At 35.1% G+C, this 21,257-nt stretch overlaps 1 protein-coding gene, 1 long non-coding RNA gene and 1 pseudogene across 2 annotated transcripts; all 3 read left to right on the forward strand.

Moving 5' to 3' along the window:
- The first annotated feature begins 6,690 nt into the window (after positions 1–6,690).
- Positions 6,691–9,746, forward strand: LOC102669618 (uncharacterized; annotated as a pseudogene).
- A 368-nt stretch (positions 9,747–10,114) lies between these two features.
- Positions 10,115–10,920, forward strand: LOC121172678 (uncharacterized). The gene is made up of 3 exons (XR_005889418.1): positions 10,115–10,186; positions 10,577–10,648; positions 10,728–10,920. It is a non-coding gene; the product is annotated as an uncharacterized lncRNA (long non-coding RNA).
- Positions 10,921–11,948: 1,028 nt separating this feature from the next.
- Positions 11,949–13,554, forward strand: LOC102664811 (probable LRR receptor-like serine/threonine-protein kinase At1g53430). The gene is made up of 7 exons (XM_041011407.1): positions 11,949–12,013; positions 12,092–12,163; positions 12,870–12,941; positions 13,087–13,152; positions 13,222–13,281; positions 13,359–13,397; positions 13,488–13,554. The coding sequence occupies exons 1-7, from the start codon at positions 11,970–11,972 to the stop codon at positions 13,552–13,554; spliced, it is 420 nt and encodes a 139-aa protein (XP_040867341.1). The 5' UTR covers positions 11,949–11,969.
- The last annotated feature ends 7,703 nt before the right edge of the window (positions 13,555–21,257 follow it).

Genomic DNA, 21,257 nt, shown 5'->3' on the forward strand with positions numbered 1-21,257 from the left:
CAAAACTTAATTTGTTTCCATTTGACCAAATATTTAAATTATCCTTATTTCACTTAAAATAAACCTCTTTACTGGTTGTACTATTTTATAAACCTCAAACATGATGCATTGTTATTTGAGTATGATTGATCCAGCTGATAGTTTCCCCCATTGATGGTACAGATTATATGTCGTCATTACAACATTTGTGTTAGTGTTTTCCTTGTAACTGCATCCCCGCACTCGTTATCGTTGACACTGAGCATCTTTCGAGGTATGTCTCTATTTTTAAAAAGTGGTATGATTGTAACATGTCGTTGTTCAAATATCGGTATTGTTTCATGTTACTAGTTAGTTGCATTATGAGTGAACCTTAGTTCCCCGTTCGAGATTCGATACATCGATTAATACGGATAGTTTGAATTAATCGATGTATTGATTCTTGAATTGTCCGTTTGGACAATTTGGGATGACATATTTTTATAGTTGAATCATACGTAGAGGTAAATTATCTTTTGAATGATTTGAAGAAATTTCGGTATACTGCATTTGACATTGTTCTTCGGGTGCATATTTGATCGCGGTGATTGTTCACACATTCACCGCTTTCATCTTGTGTACTTGAAGACCAATGCAAAATGCTGCCGAAATTTCATCAAATCACTCGAAAGAGATTTTACTTGTACGTTTGATTCAACTATATAAAATGTCTTCCTGAATGGGGTAGGGCCACACCTTCAATGCAAAAAAGTGAGTTTAGCATGCATCACAGATAACTTATTCATTGTCATGAATAGCAAAGACGAAACATGGATCGAAGTTGGATGAAAGCAAAACGCATCAGTGATGAGTATGAGAACGGGGTGGAACAATTTCTACAGTTTACACAACTTAATGCTGAAAGTTTGAGGGGCAATTATTTTTGCCCATGTGTTAAATGTCTTAATGGTAGACGACAGTTAGTTGATGAAATCCGATCACATCTGATATGTTATGGCATCATTCCGAATTACACAAAATGGATATGGCATGGGGAATCGGCCGACATTCCAACTGTTTCTCAGTCTCAGGCGGTTCACGAAGACAGCGGAGAGTGTATAGAGGAAATGATCCGTGATCTTGGACAAGAGACTTTTGAGCAAGCGCATGCACCTCTGTATGATACAATAGAACGTGATTCCAACACGCCATTGTATCAGGGGTGCACATCTTTCACGCGGTTGTCAGCTGTGTTAGCTTTGGTAAACTTGAAGGCAAGATTTGGGTGGAGTGATAAAAGCTTCACTGAATTGCTGGTCTTATTGAAGAACATGCTTCCTGAACAAAACACTTTGCCGAAAAATCACTACGAGGCCAAAAAGATTTTGTGTCCAGTGGGAATGGAGTACAAGAAGATCCATGCATGCCCTAATGATTGCATATTGTATAGAAATGAGTATGCAGAACTACGACAATGCCCCACGTGTGGGGTATCACGATACAAAGTGCAACATGATGAATTAACTGATGATGCAGGAACCAAAAATTGTCGTCCTGCCAAGGTGTGCTGGTATCTTCCAATAATACCAAGGTTTAAGCGATTTTTTGCTAATGCACATGATGCAAAAAACCTTTCATGGCATTCGGATGACCGAAAATCTGATTGATTACTGTGACATCCTGCCGATTCGCCACAGTGGAAGACAATTGATCGTTTGTATCCAGAGTTTGGGGATGAGCCAAGGAACCTAAGGCTTGCTCTTGCTTCTGATGGAATGAATCCTTATGGTAGCTTAAGCAGCAACCACAGTTCGTGGCCTGTTTTACTGATGATTTACAACCTTCCCCCATGGTTGTGCATTTTGCGTAAATACATTATCCTGTGTATGATGATCGCGGGTCCAAGGCAGCCAGGGAATGATATTGATGTGTATCTTACGCCATTAATCGAAGACTTGAAACAATTGTGGGAAGAATGGGTAGATGTGTGGGATGCAAATGTGCAGCAGACGTTCAGGTTACACACAATGGTGTTTTGTACTATATGATTTTCCAGCATATGGAAATTTAAGTGGATACAGTGTGAAAGGGCATCATGCATGTCCTATCTGTGAGAAAAACACAAGCTTCATCCAACTCAAGCATGGAAAGAAGACAGTATATACCAGACACCGAAGATTTCTAAAAGCTTTTCACCCTTATCGACGATTGAAAAAAGTTTTTAATGGAAGTTAGGAGAATGAAGGCCCCCCGGAAGCATTAACTGGAAACCAAGTTCATGATCGCGTAAAGGACATTGTAACCGTGTTTGGCAAGTCCCAGAAGAAGACATCAACTCCCAACAACATGTGGAAGAAACGCTCAATATTCTTTGATCTTCCATACTGGTCTGATCTATATGTGCGTCACTGTCTAGATGTTATGCATGTGGAGAAAAATGTGTGTGATAGTTTAATTGGTACTCTTCTTAACATTAAAGGGAAGACAAAGGATGGTTTGAAATGTCGTCAGGACTTGGTTGACATGGGAATACGAGAGCAGTTGCATCCCATATCACAAGGTCGGCGAACATATTTACCCCCAGCATGCCACACACTGTCAACAACAGAGAAGAAAAGTTTTTGTCAATGTCTGTGGAATGTCAAAGTTCCACAAGGATACTCTTCATATATCAAGAGCCTTGTCGCCCTCAATGATCTTAAGTTGGTTGGCTTGAAGTCTCATGATTGCCATGTCTTAATGCAACAATTATTGCCTGTTGCGATTCGCGGCATCTTGCCTGACAAAGTTAGAGTTGCCATAACCCGTTTGTGCTTTCTTTTTAATGCCATATGTAGTAAAGTCATTAATCCTCATCAATTGGATGACTTGGAGAATGAGGCTGCCATTGTCATTTGTCAGTTAGAGATGTATTTCCCACCATCATTTTTTGACATCATGGTTCACCTAATTGTTCATCTTGTGAGGGAAATTCGGTTGTGTGGTCCAGTTTTTTTGCGGTGGATGTATCCAATTGAACGCTACATGAAAGTGTTGAAGGGATATACCAAAAATCAATACCGACCAGAAGCTTCCATTGTAGAAAGGTATGTTGCTGAAGAAGCTATTGAGTTTTGTTCACAGTACATGGAAACAGTTGAAGCTGTGGGGGTACTGAAAATTCGTCATGACCGGACACTAGGAGGTCATGGGACACGAGGCTTCAATGTTGTTACCATGAGTCGACAAGATGTGTCACAAGCGCATTTGTATATCTTGAATAACACATAGGAGGTCGTTCCATACATACAAACTCATAAACAATATCTGACATCTATTAACCCAAAATTGAACATGATGAAATTGTTGCAAGAGCATAATAGAACTTTCATGAACTGGTTTAAAGAAACAATTATGAGTGATGGCAATGCTTCCAAAACATTAAGATTGTTGGCTATTGGTCCGAATCTAAATATGTCCCTACTTGGCAGGGGTATGACATAAACAATTATTCGTTCTATACAAAGTCACAAGATGATAAAAGTAGTGTGCAGAATAGTGGGGTGATTGTGGAGGCTCATTCTGAGCACTTTTCTAGAGCATCTGATAACAACCCAATTGAAGCCTCAATGCCTTATTTCGAAGTTATTGAAGAAATCTGGGAGCTTGATTATAATCAATTTAGAGTGTCAGTATTTAAATGTAAATGGGTTAATGGAAATACCGGTGTTCATAGAGATGAAATGGGATTCACTTTAGTAGACCTTAACAAGGTAGGTTACAAGGAGGAACCATTCATTATGGCAGAACAAGCTAGACAAGTGTTTTACATCCAAGATCCAAATAATTGTAGATTATCAGTGGTTCTACAAGGAAGGCCAATTGGTGTTAGGGAACAAATTCATGATGCATCCCTTGACATTTGTGAGACTCCTCGTTTTTGCACAAAAATGCCTTCAATATGTGAACAAGCAGAGGTGGATGACGTACATGCGATTCGTCATGATCATGCTGAAGGTTTATGGGAGAACATTGCTCCTTAACCGCCTTGTATCAATGTAATGTTACAATATTATTTTATTTGTTATTGAGTTATATGTAACGTTCATATTTATTTTGTGTTGCGTACATGCTATTTTTAATCCTACCAAATTAATCTAAATTTGTTTCATTTGGACAGCGTCATGGTGACAGCGCCAAGGTCCCCTCCGCAGTCAGATGGTAATTCGGAGCCACAACCTAAGAAGACACGACAAAGCACACGTCTTAGAAGGCTGACTTTAAGAAGTTTAGATCATCCTAGACCAATAGTTAATGTGCATCCTGCAACTGGAAGAGCATCAGGCCCAGAGAAGCAAAAGTTCCACAGTTTTTTAGGGGTTGTAGCTCAAGAAAATATCCCAATTGTCTACAGCAATTGGAAAAATGTGCCAGAAACTCTTAAGGACATGGTATGGGGGGACATTTTGGTAAGTCACGTTAACAGTTTTATGTATTGAAACATTGAGTTTATTTTCAAAAAAATGTTTACATGCACTAAAATTGACATGATGAATATGTAATGCAGGCTAAATTTGATATCCCAGAAGCTGAAAATGCCAAGAAAAAAGTAATGTCCACGGTGGGCACTAGATGAAGGCAATTTAAGTCTTCGCTAACCACTAAATTTGTCTATGCTGACACACAAGCCGGACAAGAAGAAAATCCTTCAGTAAAATATGGTATGAATAAACAAACTTGGGACGAATTTGTTGCAAGTCGCAAGACCCCGGATTGGCAGGTAACATGTTTGTTCAATTTAGTTTAAATTTCATTAGAAATGTACATTTTTAACAATTAAATAAATGCAAATAATATATTGTCAATGACAGGAAATTCGGAAAAAGGCAAAGGAGAGTAAAAAATACAATGACTGCCCCCACGTACTATCTCGTGGGGGTTATGACTTGCTTGAGAAAAAATTGTTAGATGAGAAAACAAAGCAAAGTCAACAGCAGACACTTTTGACTGAGAATCCATTGTTTGATCTGGAGGAGCCGCCATCTCCCATTAAAAGGCACGTGAAGTGGAAAATGGCTAGAACCAAACGATATGGCCAGATGACATCAAAGGCAGCAAAAGAAATTTTGGATAGAATTGTGAGTTGCAGCATGATTATAATCAATTTGGAACTAATTTTTGTTTGTTTTATAATTACTACCTCATTAACTCTTTCAATATGTTGTGCTTGTTTTAGGACTCGTTAGAAGAGCAGACGACACAGGGTAGTTTTGTTCCCCATGGTTGGGATGACATCTTGAATACGGCCATTGGCAAACTGGAACATCCAGGTCAAGTTCGTGCAGCGGGATCTGGTATGACCCTTACTCAATTTTATGGTAGGGCAACACATACATCGAGTAGTTCCTCAGCAACACTAATGCAGCAATAGTGGGTTGACATTATTGGAAACATAAAGGAACAAGTAAGGAATGAATATGAAGAACAACACAAGAGGAGTCTGGAGGAATTTAAGAAGGAGTTGTCCAATCAGATCTTCATTCAGTTGAGTCAGATGGGATCATAATACTCTCCCCTTATTGAGGTGGATTTACAGGCATTGGCTGCACGTCTTAGCACTAAAGGAAGTAATGTAGAAACTGCTGATGTTGACCCATCAGGCAACAAAAATGTGAGCTTAAAACCCACTATGGGGTTATACGTGCAACGACAACATACTACAGTGTTGGTGGCCTTGGGGAAAATATGTGAGGGGGGATCTGCCATTCACAATGTCACTTATGTTGATGATGTTGTAAGGGTGAGTGTTGACAAAGTTATAGAAGGTGACGCCGAAGTGCCCTTCCCGACATCAAAGATTCAATATGTTAGGCAGGCTCTTCAAACATTCATTGGATGACCAACAAATCTTGTGAAAAAAGTGCCACATGAGGTAAATTTGGTGTTATTATATTTGCTGCATCACATGTTTACATGAATATATGTTAGTTTGTGACATTATGTAAATTTTTGTTTTCATTACACATTTAGGAGTTCGATACTAGTCCAAGGAAACTTCCTGAAACAAATGAAAGGGGGACGAATGATTTTGACCATGATCCGTTGCGTCAACTGATTAAAAGCCTATATTTCATGTACGACACACCTGTTGAGTTGAAGTGGGATGGCAGCAAATTTGGGCTTTCAAATGTTGATGCTTCATTCTTCTTGACATTCTCTTATGTAAATGAAATAGTAGCTGGATACAAATGTTTGAACATATCTATACTACAGTTATGGATGCTGTAAGTAAATTTAATATGATTCATTGATAAGTAGTATTTTGTATGCTATGTATCAGTATCAATTTTTATGTATATTTTATCAAAGTAGGTTTTTGGATGAGTGGAGCTCAACTTTGGGTCATGCTTCCGTGTATGGATTCCTTGAGCCACAATCGATACACAATGCAAAGGATCGACGTGCTGAATGTGAGCATTACTTACAAGCATGGCTCAAGGAATCGCAATGAGAGGTGTACCTAGGAGCTTACTTAAATCAGTAAGTACTATTAATTCAAATGGTTATAAATAATGTTGAAGTTCTACGTACCTAATACTTGTTTCTTGTAGGGGCCATTGGCAACTGGTAGTACTGTGTCCTGCGACCAATGTTGTTGCATGGTTTTGTTCGTTACGTAAGAAGCCTGATACTTATATCAAAACTGCAATTAACAAGTAAAGTTTTGTATTGTCCCTCATATCATGTAGTGTAATGAAGTCAGCAAACACAACTGCGGATGGTACAAATAATCCAGCAACTCCTAAGTGGATTGAAGTCAAGGTTAGTGATGCAATTAATCATTATTTTCCAGTATTGATCTTCAAATGATAACCTCAATACAATTGTTAGATCAAATTATTATTTATATTGAATGTAGAGCCATGTTCAAAGTGGAGGGTATGAGTGTGGCTACTACGTGATGCATTGGATGTGGAACATCGTTAGTGGGGGTTTAAAGAATGATTGGAGCATGGTATGTTCGGTTTAACATCTTCAAATTACTATTTTAGTAGTATTTTCATTCATTTTACATCTTCATTAAATACACCCTTTGTATTCTTCATATTTTGTAGTGGTTTCTTGATGGAACGACGTTAGACAACGAAACAATTACAACGATTCGCCAAAAATGGGCAGTATATTTTCTTAAAGTTCAAAGCAATCAATGTACAAAGTCTTAGTTGACATAGGAATTTTTTTGTTATTGTGAACATTACTGAGACAAATGTCACTATATTGGCTTGTATTTATTTGGAAATATATTTATGAAACTTTGTGTTTTGTTGTCTCTACAAAATTGTTAGACTGAGAGAATGGAACTTCTTCTTTTAATTTCTTGTCATTAATGGCAAATGGAACGATATCAAGCAAGGGAAGACCCTTAGGTTTTCAATAATTACATTTTTGCTATACCGCTTATTCTTTTTTTTAATAAGACAGCAGACATAAAATTCACAAATTTCTAACTCCTGTACATACTTATTCTTTTTATAACTGTAAAGAAGCAATGCTTCTTATTGGCAATGAGATTTCTTTGCCTCTATCAGATTTAGAGTGAATGATGGGGAGGACAGCTACACAACTCTTCCAAGAATAGACCCTTCTGTGAGCCAAAGGATCCCGACACAGCATGGTAATTTTACATTTTTTATTTATTTGTGAATGAGTTTAATTTTTCCTTGTTGAGGCTTTTGCTTTGTAGGCAGAATAGCTGGCCCTAGGCAAACGACTCCAAAATAAGTGATTCACCAAATTTGTTATATCATCCTCTTTTCTGTTTTATATGATGTAGGAGGTTTAACAGTTTATATTTATTTATATATTTTTCTACTTTTGTTGTCTGTTCATAATGTTAGTAATTTACCATTCAATTTTACAACCTGAAAGTTATTTTTCTTTATTTGAGCACAAGCATCTGCCCTTTGTTGCTATTCTATTTTGATTGTTCTTTTTAATTTTTATGAGAATCAGTTCAGTTGTTTTTTCTATGAATCTTTTTACTCATGGACACTTGTTCCAGGCTATTATTGTCTCATGTTGTGGCTCCTTCCACAGTGCTCTTTCTTGACATATTGCAAGGTGCCTTCATCTACCAGTTACAATTGCATGCCACAATACGCTACTTTATTTTTCCTATTTGTGAATGTACTTTCTTGTTGGATATTAGGTGTCCTCAATTCCCTGAAACCATAATAGCATTTGGTAATAACTGCAAGAGACAGGGGATTGCTTGCCATCATCCAAAGTTGATTGTTTTGCAAAGAAAAGATAGTATTCAAATTGTTATTACATCGGCTAATTTGGTGGAAAAGCAGGTGTTCTATGAACCAAACTTCTAGTTATTAACATTTAGTTTTGGAGGCCACTTCACTCGATTAAGTTAACTTATATGATACTTCAGTTCAGTATAAAAACATTGTAACTCTTAGCATTATACTTGTAAAATGGTTATCTGTAAGACATCAACTGCAATTGCCTTAGTGTCCCTAATATAAACTTTGAAGCCTATAATAGCAACATTTGTATCATCAGGTTATATTTATGTAAATTAGCATTTCTATAGGTACCTTAAGTCATGCTTATAGTAGGTTTACAACTATTATATGATTCAATGTTTGTATGTCATTAACATGGCAAAACTGTTGATCAATTTTCATGGTTATGTAGTGGAATAGTGTGACTAACACTATATGGTGACAAGATTTCCCTCATGCCACTTATGTTGATTTTGCATCACTTTTCCCAAAAATTGGCAATGCTGACATTCATCAAGGTTCAAACTGTGACTTCACTGCTCAGTTGGCTAGGTTTATGGCATCTCTTGTTATTGATGTACCCAGCCAGGCTCACTGGATTACTCAGCTTACGAAATATGACTTTGGAGGTCAACAGGACATCTTGTTACTTCAGTACCTGGAATTCACTTTTATAGAACTTCTGTTCTGTCAGAATATTTTGAGGCTTCTCCTGTGAGTACTCAAGTATGTCATGCAGAGATATTGTTGTTTGCAGTGCTGGGGTTGGCTTCCCTTGCCACTGCCTCTGTATTTATTTTTGGATATAAACTAACATACTTTTGTGCTTTTAAATTTAATATTTGCAAACTGTATCAAGTGTTGTTAAATAGTGGCTATGGTCCTGCCATGGTGGATTTTTTGCCAACTGCCGTAGGCAATTTGTGAAGGAAGTCTGGCCATGGTGACACCATAAGGCGCAATGGCATGTTTATGTGGTGGAATTTCAGCCTTTTGCCATGTTCCGCAGCCATCCGTTATTGATAACTGATGTATTCACCTAGCTTGGGTTAGAATAATATACCCCGAAACCTGACTTGTGGTTAAGGTATGCTAGTAGAATATCTTAGCTTTCATGTTAAATTCCAACAATAATATCGTCAGCCATGTAATCATTTGGTGGCTTAAGTGAAGCCACTTCTCCTCTGTTTCTGGATTCTTTGACAGCTATTTATACTCTTCTAGAGGCTAATTCCTGTGCATTTTTTTTATCGGGTTTGAAGTTTCTTGGTTCAGTTGTGGCATATGTGGTTGGTTTGAGCCATCTTTTCCGCACTATGGCAGACTCAAATAGTGCAAGACTAAAAGAATTCTTTCCTCGGAAAGTCTTGTAAGAATGTTTATCGGAAGTTGGAGATTGTTTTAAGAAGAAATCCAATTATTTCTGTTGATGAAAATGCTGTTAGTGTTCTTGTTCCCAACCCAGTTCAAACTTTTGAGGGAGGTAAATACTAAGTTGCTTGAGAATTCTTTTTGCACCATGTACATTGGATTCCCCATTTATGTCATGATTTTCAAATAAGAAAATAAAACTATGAACACTAATCAACTAACCAATGAGGTCTAGTTGAATTGGTTGAATAGGACACATGAGTTATTATAAACTTTCTAGTATTGTCTTTGATTTCAACCGATAAAAGAAACTATGGATTGTAGAGTAATGCTCGACCATGCATGTTGTTATACAAATATGAATGGTGAATTGCAATATTTGTAGTGTTATTTTGTCATTAGTAGTATACATTCTAGTTCTTTTATATGAAAGTCAAAGCATTATTAACTTCATCAAATGCAAAGGAATCTACTTAGAAATAACTAACTGAAACTTTTATATTGAGCAGTGAACTCACTGGGAATTATTTCAATGGCTCAATTCCAAAAAGCCTTGGACGCCTCTCATCAGTTGTCACTCTGTAAGTCATCATTACCTATGCATCTGTGTGTTTTCATCTTGCTTGCTCTATTTGTGAGGCATGTTCTACATTTGTTAACTAAGAACCTTTGTGACTGTCTTTTTTTTTTCCTTCTTGCAATTGAGTTTAGTTTACATAAATTGTAAGTGTAAAATTTTTTACATTGTTAACCCATTAGAAATCACCCTAGATAAGGCTTTGGTTTTTAAGAATCAAATGGCGTGGTGTGACCTACGTAGCCGACAACCAACTAGAAGTCAATAATCTTACCAACAACCTATTATTGGATGATAGTGTAAAATCTTTTATACTATCATTACATTTTAATTAAAAAAAAATCCTAAATGGGGTTTGCATGATTCCTCACAGTACAATTGATACATGCTTCAGGAACCTTTTGGGAAATCGACTTACTGGTTCAATTCCCTCTGAAATTGGTGACATGGCTAGTCTGCAAGAACTGTAAGCGTTTCAGAAAACTATGATGCTAATTGATTAAAACTGGAGGTGGAATAATTATATTTGTAATCCATGTTTACAGGATCTTGGAAGATAATCAACTTGAGGGACCTCTTCCCCTGAGCCTTGGAAAAATGAGCAACTTGCTGAGATTGTGAGACTATTTGTTTCATTTTTTTAATTTCATTTGATTTACATAATCAATTTAAATCATTAAATTGTCTCCATATTATCTACAATTTCATACTGTTTTCTCCACACATCCCTAACTCCTTTTTTTTCACTTTAACTAAAAGAATCTACAGACTTCTACATTAAAATATTTTTAAGTAAACCATTTATATAAACATGACACTTTTTAAAAACAACAAAGCTCTAGCTATTTGAAGGATTTGAACAAAAATTATAAAAAAAGATAAAATTGACAAAGAAATGAAATAATTTTAGGTAAATAATTATGTAGGACATTTGGACTCTTTTTGTTACTTAATCGACAATATTTTGTAATAATAATAATATTTTGTTGACATTGATATTATTTAATTTAAAATATATATTATATATTATAAATTATACATTAATTATTTAATACTATAATTTAATTATAAAAAATATTAAAATTTATATATTATGTTAATGAATCAGATAGATTTGAGACATGCCATACAATGAGTCAAATATAAGGAAAAAAAACTATCAAAATTGAGTTAGAAAGAAACTAAGTTAAACTTGTTCTATAAACAAGTAGTGTTTGAATAAGGAATTTTAATTGTAGAAAATTTATTTGCGTCAATTAAATTCTTTGGATTTTAAAATTCTTTGTTTAGATAAATTTTGCTTTAAAAGAATGAATGCATGAAATGAAATAGATAAAAGAAAACAATAAGCAAAGGAATGTAGCCCTAGCTTCTAAGCACCTTTTCGGTGATTCCATTAGAAGCTCCAACAGCTTCTAAACACCTTTGTGAAACCAGTTGAGTATAAAAACTAGACGGGATAAATTTTGGTTCATCCATGACCTTTTCTCTGTTGAAGAATAAAATAAATTTATATCATGATTAACTTGCATTGTATTATCTAAGAAAACTTTTTGTAGGGATTTGCAGGGCACATCCTTGGACGACCCAATTCCTTCTGTCATATCTTACTTAACAAATTTGACAGAATTGTGAGCACTTTGTCCTTTTAAGAGTATTCCAAAATTATTACATTTTGTGTGCATTTTACAATCGTAATGGAATGCAATCTCTTATAGTGGAACATCTTCTTTTCATTGATGAAACATTTATATATCAGAAGGATATCTGATTTGAAGGGACCAACTATGACATTTCCTAATCTGAAGAATTTGAAACTTTTGCTAAGACTGTGAGTTGAAACCTTAACTACTCTTAAGCGAAGAACTATATAATTCATTTAGGCTTCTATCATATTTCTGTTACTCAGGGAATTGAGGAATTGCTTAATAACTGGTCCCATTCCAAACTACATTGGAGAAATAGAAAGTTTGAAAAGCATGTAAGTTGCATCAAGAGTATATAACTAGCTATATATTCTTTAGTTTTTTATCTACCTGTTTACCAATCTCATTATTATCTATTTAATTTTAGTATGCAAAAACACATTCTAATTTTAGTTGAATCATGACGCAATTAAGGATTTAGAAGTCACTCTGTAATAATTTGATCATTTTATCATCTCCATTTCTACAGTATGTGTTTATTTTAATTTTGCACCTATATTGTTAGGTAGCACCTTTTCTCCCTCTATTCTTCATTAGATAAAGTTTATGAGTATGGAATTTCTACATTATAAAGATCAGGATTTAGGAAATAATTTGAATCCAATTAATTTTGTGATTAACACTTCTTTGCCCCTCTGGTAATCAACTATTGTTAGATATTTTTCAAGACTTATTTTTGGACACTCTTCATCTGTTTGTGTAATCATTGGGGGCATGTCCTTTAAGGTGATTGTGATTTGTTGGTTAGTTATACCAGTATAATGACACTATAACTACCAAGAATGTGGATATAAATTTTAGCATGCATCATTTGTGCAAATTATTATCTGCAATATTGTGTTTCAAAATGCCAGCAAAAAGAGAAAAAAAAATTAAAAATTATTGGAAACTTGAAATTACCTCCATTATATTTTGTTGTTAGAATTTGGAAGTGGCATGTGCCATTACTACATCACAGTAATTTCCTATTTTCTCTTTCAGAGATCTGAGCTCCAACATGTTAACAGGTTCAATCCCAGATTCATTTCAGGATTTAGGAAATCTAAATTACTTGTAAGTGTGTATTTTCATTTGCTAGCAAGAAGATTAACCGAAAGGATGCGAATGTTTATATTAATTTGATCTCAAGAATGTTGGTTGCTTTTTCTCAACTTATTTTTTTCTGATATAATGAGACATATATTCATGATGGATGCAGGTTTCTGACTAACAATTCTCTAAGTGGACCAATTCCTGATTGGATACTGAGCATAAAAAGGCATATGTAAGCATATCTCTTTAGTTAGCACTCATTGAATTATGAAATTTATTCTCACTTTATGTTCTCTTTCAGTGATTTATCTTTGAACAATTTCACAAAGACTTCTGCAAATAATTGCCAAATGCCGGATGTGTAAGCTTCTTTTTGTCTACTAATTATTTAAGCATTTCACCTATGTCAATACTAAGCATGGTATTATCATTGAACAGGAACTTAGCTTCAAGCCTCTCTCGCACAGCAAACACTTCGTATGTTCCTTCTTGTGGACTAGTTTTAGTTCTATAATATTAGCTATGAATCATCAGTTGAAACTAATATTATATCTTTATATCTTGTAGAATATCTTGTTTGAAGATGGGCCAACCTTGTTCAGGAAAACCCATTAAGCATATTCATTTTTCTTGATAAATTATTCGCTTTCACTGTGTCTCTCTGCAGTTCATTCACTGTTCATAAACTGTGCAGGAAGTTCTTTTTGCATTAACTGTGTTAAGATGTTCCACACTAGCTAGGAATTTGGTCAAAATGCCCCTTATAAGACTTTGACAACTCTTTCCCTTTGAGCCAACTTTTGGAATTGAGTTAGGCTTAACTCATTTCTAATATGGTATGGGAGCCTATCTTATCTCTGTGGTAGGCTGCCTGCAAATTTCCAAAACCTGTAAATTTAACGGTTCAGATGTTTTGGATGTCCAATCTTGGGTGTATATTAAGATGTCTCATATTGGCTAGAAATATGGCCAAAATACTCCTTATAAGGCTACTGCAATCCCCCCTCCCCCTTGAGCTACTTATTTCTAATAGATTGAAATAGTCACACTTTGTTTATTGTTGAAATTAAGGTTATGTTTGATTCCTTGTTTTAGTTTTGTTATCTTTAAATAGCACTCTTGATACTGGTTGCGAATGAATAGATTTATGCTAAAATATTTTTTGAAAAACTCAGTTATTAATAGTTATTGTTACTTTCTGTACTAGGTTCTAAATCAATACAGATGGAATGAATCATTCAAGTCTGAAATTATATGCTGTAAGTGCTTATTTTGAATATTATTGAGTACAATGGCAACCTTTTTTCATTACAGGTTAAAATCAACAAGCTGACCTCATTCTTTTTTCCTCCTTTTGGACTATATATTGTTTGATACCTTTTCTGTCTATCAGGTGCATCTTCTATTGGTTCATCTGTCAATTCAAAATTTCTTGCAGATTTTTCATCTTCTGTTGGGAAGAAATCATTGCAACATTTTAATTCAGAAGAGTCTGATCCCGAAGAAATTTGAAGGCCTTTGCTCTTACATTATATTTCCTTGAAAAGTTTTACATCTTTTCTGCAAGATGCATGATTTGTTGAAATTATGTTTATTATTTAATTCAATAATTTATTATGTCTTGGCAGTGGGGCTGCTGGAATGCTAGTGAAGAACTGAAGAATCCTTCTGTTAGGATTATATTCCCCACTATTGAAAGAGTGAAGAATGCTTATAATGGGATTTTGCCTTCAAGATATATTCTTTGCTTCACAAAGGTAATATGATTTTCTTATCAGCTTTTAATAAATAAATTAGATGTGTCAGGGAATATATATATATATATATATAGCTAGATTCTTGGGTACCCTTTATTTTTGTGATTGTGCTGGTTCCCTTAGTAGGTTGTGGTCAATATTTTGTCAAATGTCTCACTTAATTGAAATAAGAAAACAAAAATACTGTATTATATTTATATTTTCAAATAACAAATAAGCAGATATTGACCATTAACTGTTTAGGTGTTATCACCAGTACCCTCATTATTAAAAAAAGGGTTCCAGAGAAATGTCTTTTAAGACAATTCTGCATGATGGAGACAAGGACAAATTTGAGTCCTCAGTTGAGTTTTTAAAGTAACAGGATCACATGGAGAGAGAGGCACACACTCTTGCAAAGATTGCATGGGACAATTTGTAGGTCCCTATTTAGGATGAGTCCATCTCTCTTAACATGTGGAAAACACATTCTCAAAGGGTTATTTTAGAGGAATATGTCGAGTCAGCAAATACCCCCCAAAAGCCATTTCAATTTAAAAAAACAAATTTGTTTGTTAGTTTTGAAATCTTTTTGGCATCACAGATGTGAATCTCATTTAGCTTGTGACTCTTGTATTAGTATTGAAATTTAATTTTAGAAATTCTTTTCAAAATTATCTTAGGAAGGTGAAGTTTTGACATTGTACATAGATGTAATTATGTGGACAATGCATAGCTGATTCTCTACTTTTGGACAGAAAACATGGCAAAGGTTGAAGACTTCAAATATACTTCATGATGCCATCCCTCATACACATGAAAGAATAGGTCATCCAATGCATATCAAGGTAACTAACTTTATACTGATTTATATTTTATACTCATGTATGTATTCTTGTTATGGAAACTATACTCAAAAGTTAGTTGTTGTATTTTTAGGGACACGCTAGCAAAAAAAACATGGTAAAATGTGCAAAAAAAAAAACTTAGTAGTAAAATTCACAAAATGAAGATAATTGGGTAGTAAAATGTGCAATTAAGCTTTATTTATTTTCGTTTAGTTACATGGAGTGTAATATTTAATATGCTAGTTCTTTTACTCCTGCTGTAATAATTATCAATGTTTTGGAGGCTCCCCACTATTTTTTGTCCTATATTGTAAGTGCACATGTTCTGTGTTTTTCTCTCCGAACACGATACTCATGTTTCTAAGGAAAAGGACAGTATCCAAATCTGTCTGTAGGATAAACTTTTGTCATTTCTTTGTTTATGCTTTCCATCTCACAATTGTGTAGTTAATTAACGAGTTGTTGTTGATGCAATTTTACTCTGTGTGACCATGGTTTCAAAGGACCCAGATATGAACTGTATTAGTGTATTCATTCATATGATTGTCACTGAGTTCCTTCCCACATCACAAATGTATGTTTCAAGTGATTTGATTGAAAATGGTTTGCTCAGGTGATGCGTAGATGCTCCTAATCTGGGAGGGATGCACCTTCTATTGGTTAGGTATACTGTGGGTCTCATAATTTTAGTGCTGCTGCCTGGGGGCGACAAATTTCAAATCCATTTAGGACAAAGGATGATGGACCTAAAAAAGAGGATCCTTCTGTGAATTATGGGTTTCATATTTGCAATTATGAACTTGGGATTATATTTACTTTTCCTTCTACATAAAATAATGGTTGTCCTGAAGTTAAGAACAGGGAAGATGTTGGACATTTTAGTGTAATTGATCTCTTTATTATGTTAAAATAAGAGTGCACACTTGTTTTAATGTAATAACGAGATGCTCGGTTTAGGCAAATTTTGGAAGTTACATGGAAGTCAAATTTTGGAAGTTACATGGAAGTTATTTTTCAAGAAAAGACAGTTTTTTAAAAAGATAAACTCCCATCAACCGCCAACCGTTTTTATTAAAGGATAAAACTTCCATAACTTCCTTCAACCGCCAAAAACCACTTGTTCTTTGATTATAAATAATCATCCTGGTTCAGAAAGCATAACATGTGAAAAACATACAAGACCAAAACAAAACTCTTGAATTATAATCTTCTGATTTTATCCGATTGAACAATTTTGGTTGAACCCCGAAATTTGATTCAATCTGAAAGTGTTTATACACGACTTCAGATTTATCCAGGATTATCTCGATTTTCAAAATTAACCAACAAAAGATTGAATCAAATCTTTCGAGATGACGAACGATAGTTTGAAGATGACAAGCAAGTTTGCGAAGTTGGACAAGTTTGAAGGGCAGGATTTCAGAAGATGGCAAAAGAATATGCATTTTCTCTTGACAACATTGAATGTGGTGTATGTGCTGAGTACACCGATGCCGGTGTATATGGAAGACGAAACTCTGGATCAAACAAGGAAGCGTTTGAAATGGGAGAACGATGATTACATTTGTCATGGACACATTCTGAACGGTATATCTGACTCTCTCTTTGATATTTATCAAAATGTTGAGTCTGCTAAGGAATTATGGGACTCTCTTGAATCCAAGTATATGGCAGAAGATGCCTCAAGTAACAAATTCTTAGTTAGTAATTTCTTTAATTACAAAATGATTGATTCGAGGCCTGTTATGGAGCAATATAATGAACTGCTGCGGATTTTGGGTCAGTTTACTCAACATGATTTGAAAATGGATGAATCCATTGCAGTTTCATCTATAATTGATAAACTGCCTTCTTCTTGGAAAGACTTCAAGCATACCTTGAAACATATGAAGGAAGAGTTGACTCTGGTTCAACTCGGTAGTCATTTCATGATTGAGGAGTCGCTGAGGGCTCAGGAAATTGACAAAGTCAATGATAAAACCGTAGCAGGTTCCTCTTCCGTTAATATGGTAGAGGAAAGTGGAACAGTTAAGCAAAATTACAATGCTAAAGGTAACAAACGAAAATTTCAAGGAAATAAGAACAAAGGTCCAAACAAACAGACAAAATTGTCATGTTGGAAGTGTGGGAAACCTGGTCATTTAAAGAGGGATTGCCGGGTGTTCAAAGGAAAGAACAAGGCTGGTCCAAGTGGATCTAATGATCCTAAAAAGCAACAAGGTCAGATTGTAGTGAATAATTTTAATTCGAATACGAATTCAAATTATGTATCACTAATATCTGATGCATTCTATGTGCAGGATGATGACGTTGCTTGGTGGTTTGATTCGGGAGCAACAAGCCATGTGTGCAAAGATCGTCGTTGGTTCAAGGAATTTAGACCAATCGATGATGGCTCTATCGTGAAGATGGGCAATGTTGCAACTGAACCAATCCTAGGATTAGGTTGTGTGAATTTAGTTTTTACTTCCGGAAAAAGTTTGTATTTGGATAATGTCTTATTTGTACCTGGTATTCGTAAGAACTTATTGTCTGGTATGGTTTTAAATAATTGTGGTTTCAAGCAAGTACTTGAAAGTGACAAGTACATCTTGTCAAGACATGGTTCGTTTGTTGGATTTGGTTATCGTTGTAATGGAATGTTTAAATTAAACATTGATGTTCCTTTTGTTCATGAATCTGTTTGTATGGCCTCGTGTAGTTCTATAACTAATATGACAAAATCAGAAATTTGGCATGCTAGATTAGGACATGTTCATTACAAAAGATTAAAAGATATGTCAAAAACAAGTATGATTCCTCCTTTTGATATGAACATTGAAAAATGCAAAACTTGCATGTTGACCAAGATCACTAGGAAACCTTTTAAGGATGTTAAAAGTGAGACTAAAGTCTTAGACCTTATTCATAGTGATTTGTGTGATTTGCATGCTACTCCATCATTAGGTCATAAAAAATATCTTGTTACTTTTATTGATGATGCATCAAGGTATTGTTATGTATATTTATTAAATACAAAAGATGAAGCTCTTGATAAATTTAAAATTTATAAGAAAAAGGTAGAACTTCATCAAAATGGGCTAATCAAAACTCTTCGTACGGATAGGGGAGGTGAGTATTATGATCCGATTTATTTTCAATCTACTGGAATAATACATCAAACTACAGCTCCCTATACACCACAACAGAATGGTGTAGCCGAAAGGAAGAATAGAACCTTGAAAGAAATGGTGAATTCCATGTTATCCTATTCGGGTTTAAGTGAAGGATTTTGGGGTGAGGCTATGTTGACAGCCTGTTACTTGTTGAACCGAATTCCTAACAAAAGGAATAAGGTTACCCCATATGAACTTTGGCACAAAAAGACACCAAATTTGAGTTATCTCAAAATTTGGGGATGTAGGGCTGTAGTCAGGCTTACAGAACCTAAAAGGAAAACCATAGGTGAAAGAGGTATAGATTGCATATTTATTGGATATGCTGAACATTCTAAAGCATATAGATTCTATGTGCTAGAATCTAATGATTCTGTTGCTGTGAACTCGGTTATAGAGTCACGAGATGCTATCTTTGATGAACAAAGGTTTACATCTATACCTAGGCCAAAGGACATGAATTCCATGTCGAAAGTCTCAGTTAATATTGAGGATATACCTTCAACTATTGATAGAATTTCCCTCAGAAAATGGAAATTTGGATGAGGCCATATCTATTCTTGAAGTTTTTAAACTTTATACAAGAATCCTGCTCTGATACCACTTGTTGGACCTTGTGGCCTCAATAATCTTAAGAGGGATAGGCTTAGAATACAGAAGAAGCAACAACAATCAATTTAACAATGTTCTTTAAACATGCAAGACACAATTGATTGCAACAAAATAAATAAGATAAGGGAAAAGAGAATGCAAACACAGTTTTATACTGGTTCGGCCACAACTCGTGCCTACGTCCAGTACTCAAGCAACCCACTTGAGATTTCCACTATCTTTGTAAAATCCTTTACAAAGTCTGAACCACACAGGGACAACCCATCCCTTGTGTTCAGATGCTTTACAACAAGAGACTCACAGTCTCTTAACCAATCTCATTGAATAAGAAGAATAGAAGAAGAATTCTCTCTTTAAGAGAAGAATATTACAATGAAGATCATGTAAGAATCCTTATAGATTTTGCAAGTGTTTGGTCAAGGATTTCTTTTGAGAGAGCATTTGACAATGAAGTTCTTTTGGAATCTCTCTCATTGTCTTTTGAGAGGATAAGACATTTTGGACCAAAAATACTCTCTGCATAAAATTCGTGCCCAAGTCACCTATTTATAGGCCTTTGATGGCCATTCACAAATCTAATGAAAAGATGTGACTGTTGGCAGATTTTCTGAAAACTTTCCACTGGTAATCGATTACAATGTTTGTGTAATCGATTACACAGTTATAATTTGAAGGGTTATGACTTTTGAATTTGAATTTCCAAAGTTTCGTTGCTGGTAATCGATTACAGACATATGGTAATCGATTACATGTTGAAAATTCAAATTCAAAACATTTTTCAACAGCTATTTCTCAACCCTGTCTTCTGGTAATCGATTACACTTCCTGGTAATCGATTACTAGAGCCTTGAATGTCTTGAAAACACTTTGTTTTAAGGCAAGGCTTGGTCTTTAATGAATCCTGAAACATGGCTTTGCTTGTTGAAGCACTCTTGAATTATTCTTGAAGCAAATGCTTTATCATTTGAAGCAACCTTGTTTGATTCTTCTTTGACATCATCAAAATCATGTATACATACATTCACATTCTCCCCCTTTTTGATGATGACAAACATATGATTTCTTCTCGACATTTAGTGAAGCAATGGCTTCAAGGGATGCTGTATTCTGGAAAGAAGCAATCCAAAGTGAGATGGATTCCATCATGCAAAATAATACCTGGAAATTGGTTGACTTACCTCCTGGATGTAAGCCATTAGGATGTAAGATGATCTTTAGGAGAAAGATGAAAGTGGATGGTACTGTTGACAAGTACAAAGCCAGATTGGTTATCCAAGGCTTTAGGCAAAAGGAGGGTATTGATTTTTTCGATACTTATGCTCCTGTTGCTAGGATATCCACTATTAGACTGTTGTTAGCACTTGCTGCTATCCACAATTTGATGATTCACCAAATGGATGTGAAAACTGCATTCTTAAATGGTGAATTGGATGAAGAGATATACATGAAACAACCTGAAGGGTTTGTTATGCCAGGAAATGAAAATAAGGTGTGTAAACTGATGAAATCTCTTTATGGCTTGAAACAAGCGCCTAAGCAATGGCATCAAAAATTTGATGAGGTTGTGTTGTCTAGTGGTTTTGTTATAAACCAAGCAGATAAATGTCTATACAACAAGTTTGATACTCATGGCAAAGGAGTTATCATTTGTCTGTATGTAGACGACATGTTGATCTTTGGTACCGACCAAGATCAAGTTGATGAAACTAAGGCATTTTTGTCTTCTAAGTTTGATATGAAAGATATGGGGGAGGCGGATGTGATCTTTGGAATAAAGATCAAACGTGGAAACAATGGTATTTCCATCTCTCAATCACATTATATTGAGAAGATATTGGAGAAATTTAATTTTAAAGATTGTTCTCCGGTAAGTACTCCCATTGATCCTAACCTGAAGCTATTACCTAATAAAGGTGTAGCAGTGTCTCAACTTGAATACTCAAGGGCGATAGGATCACTCATGTATGCAATGATTAGTACTAGGCC

Source organism: Glycine max, chromosome 17, assembly GCF_000004515.6.
Source record: "Glycine max cultivar Williams 82 chromosome 17, Glycine_max_v4.0, whole genome shotgun sequence".
NCBI classification, from domain to species: domain Eukaryota; kingdom Viridiplantae; phylum Streptophyta; class Magnoliopsida; order Fabales; family Fabaceae; genus Glycine; species Glycine max.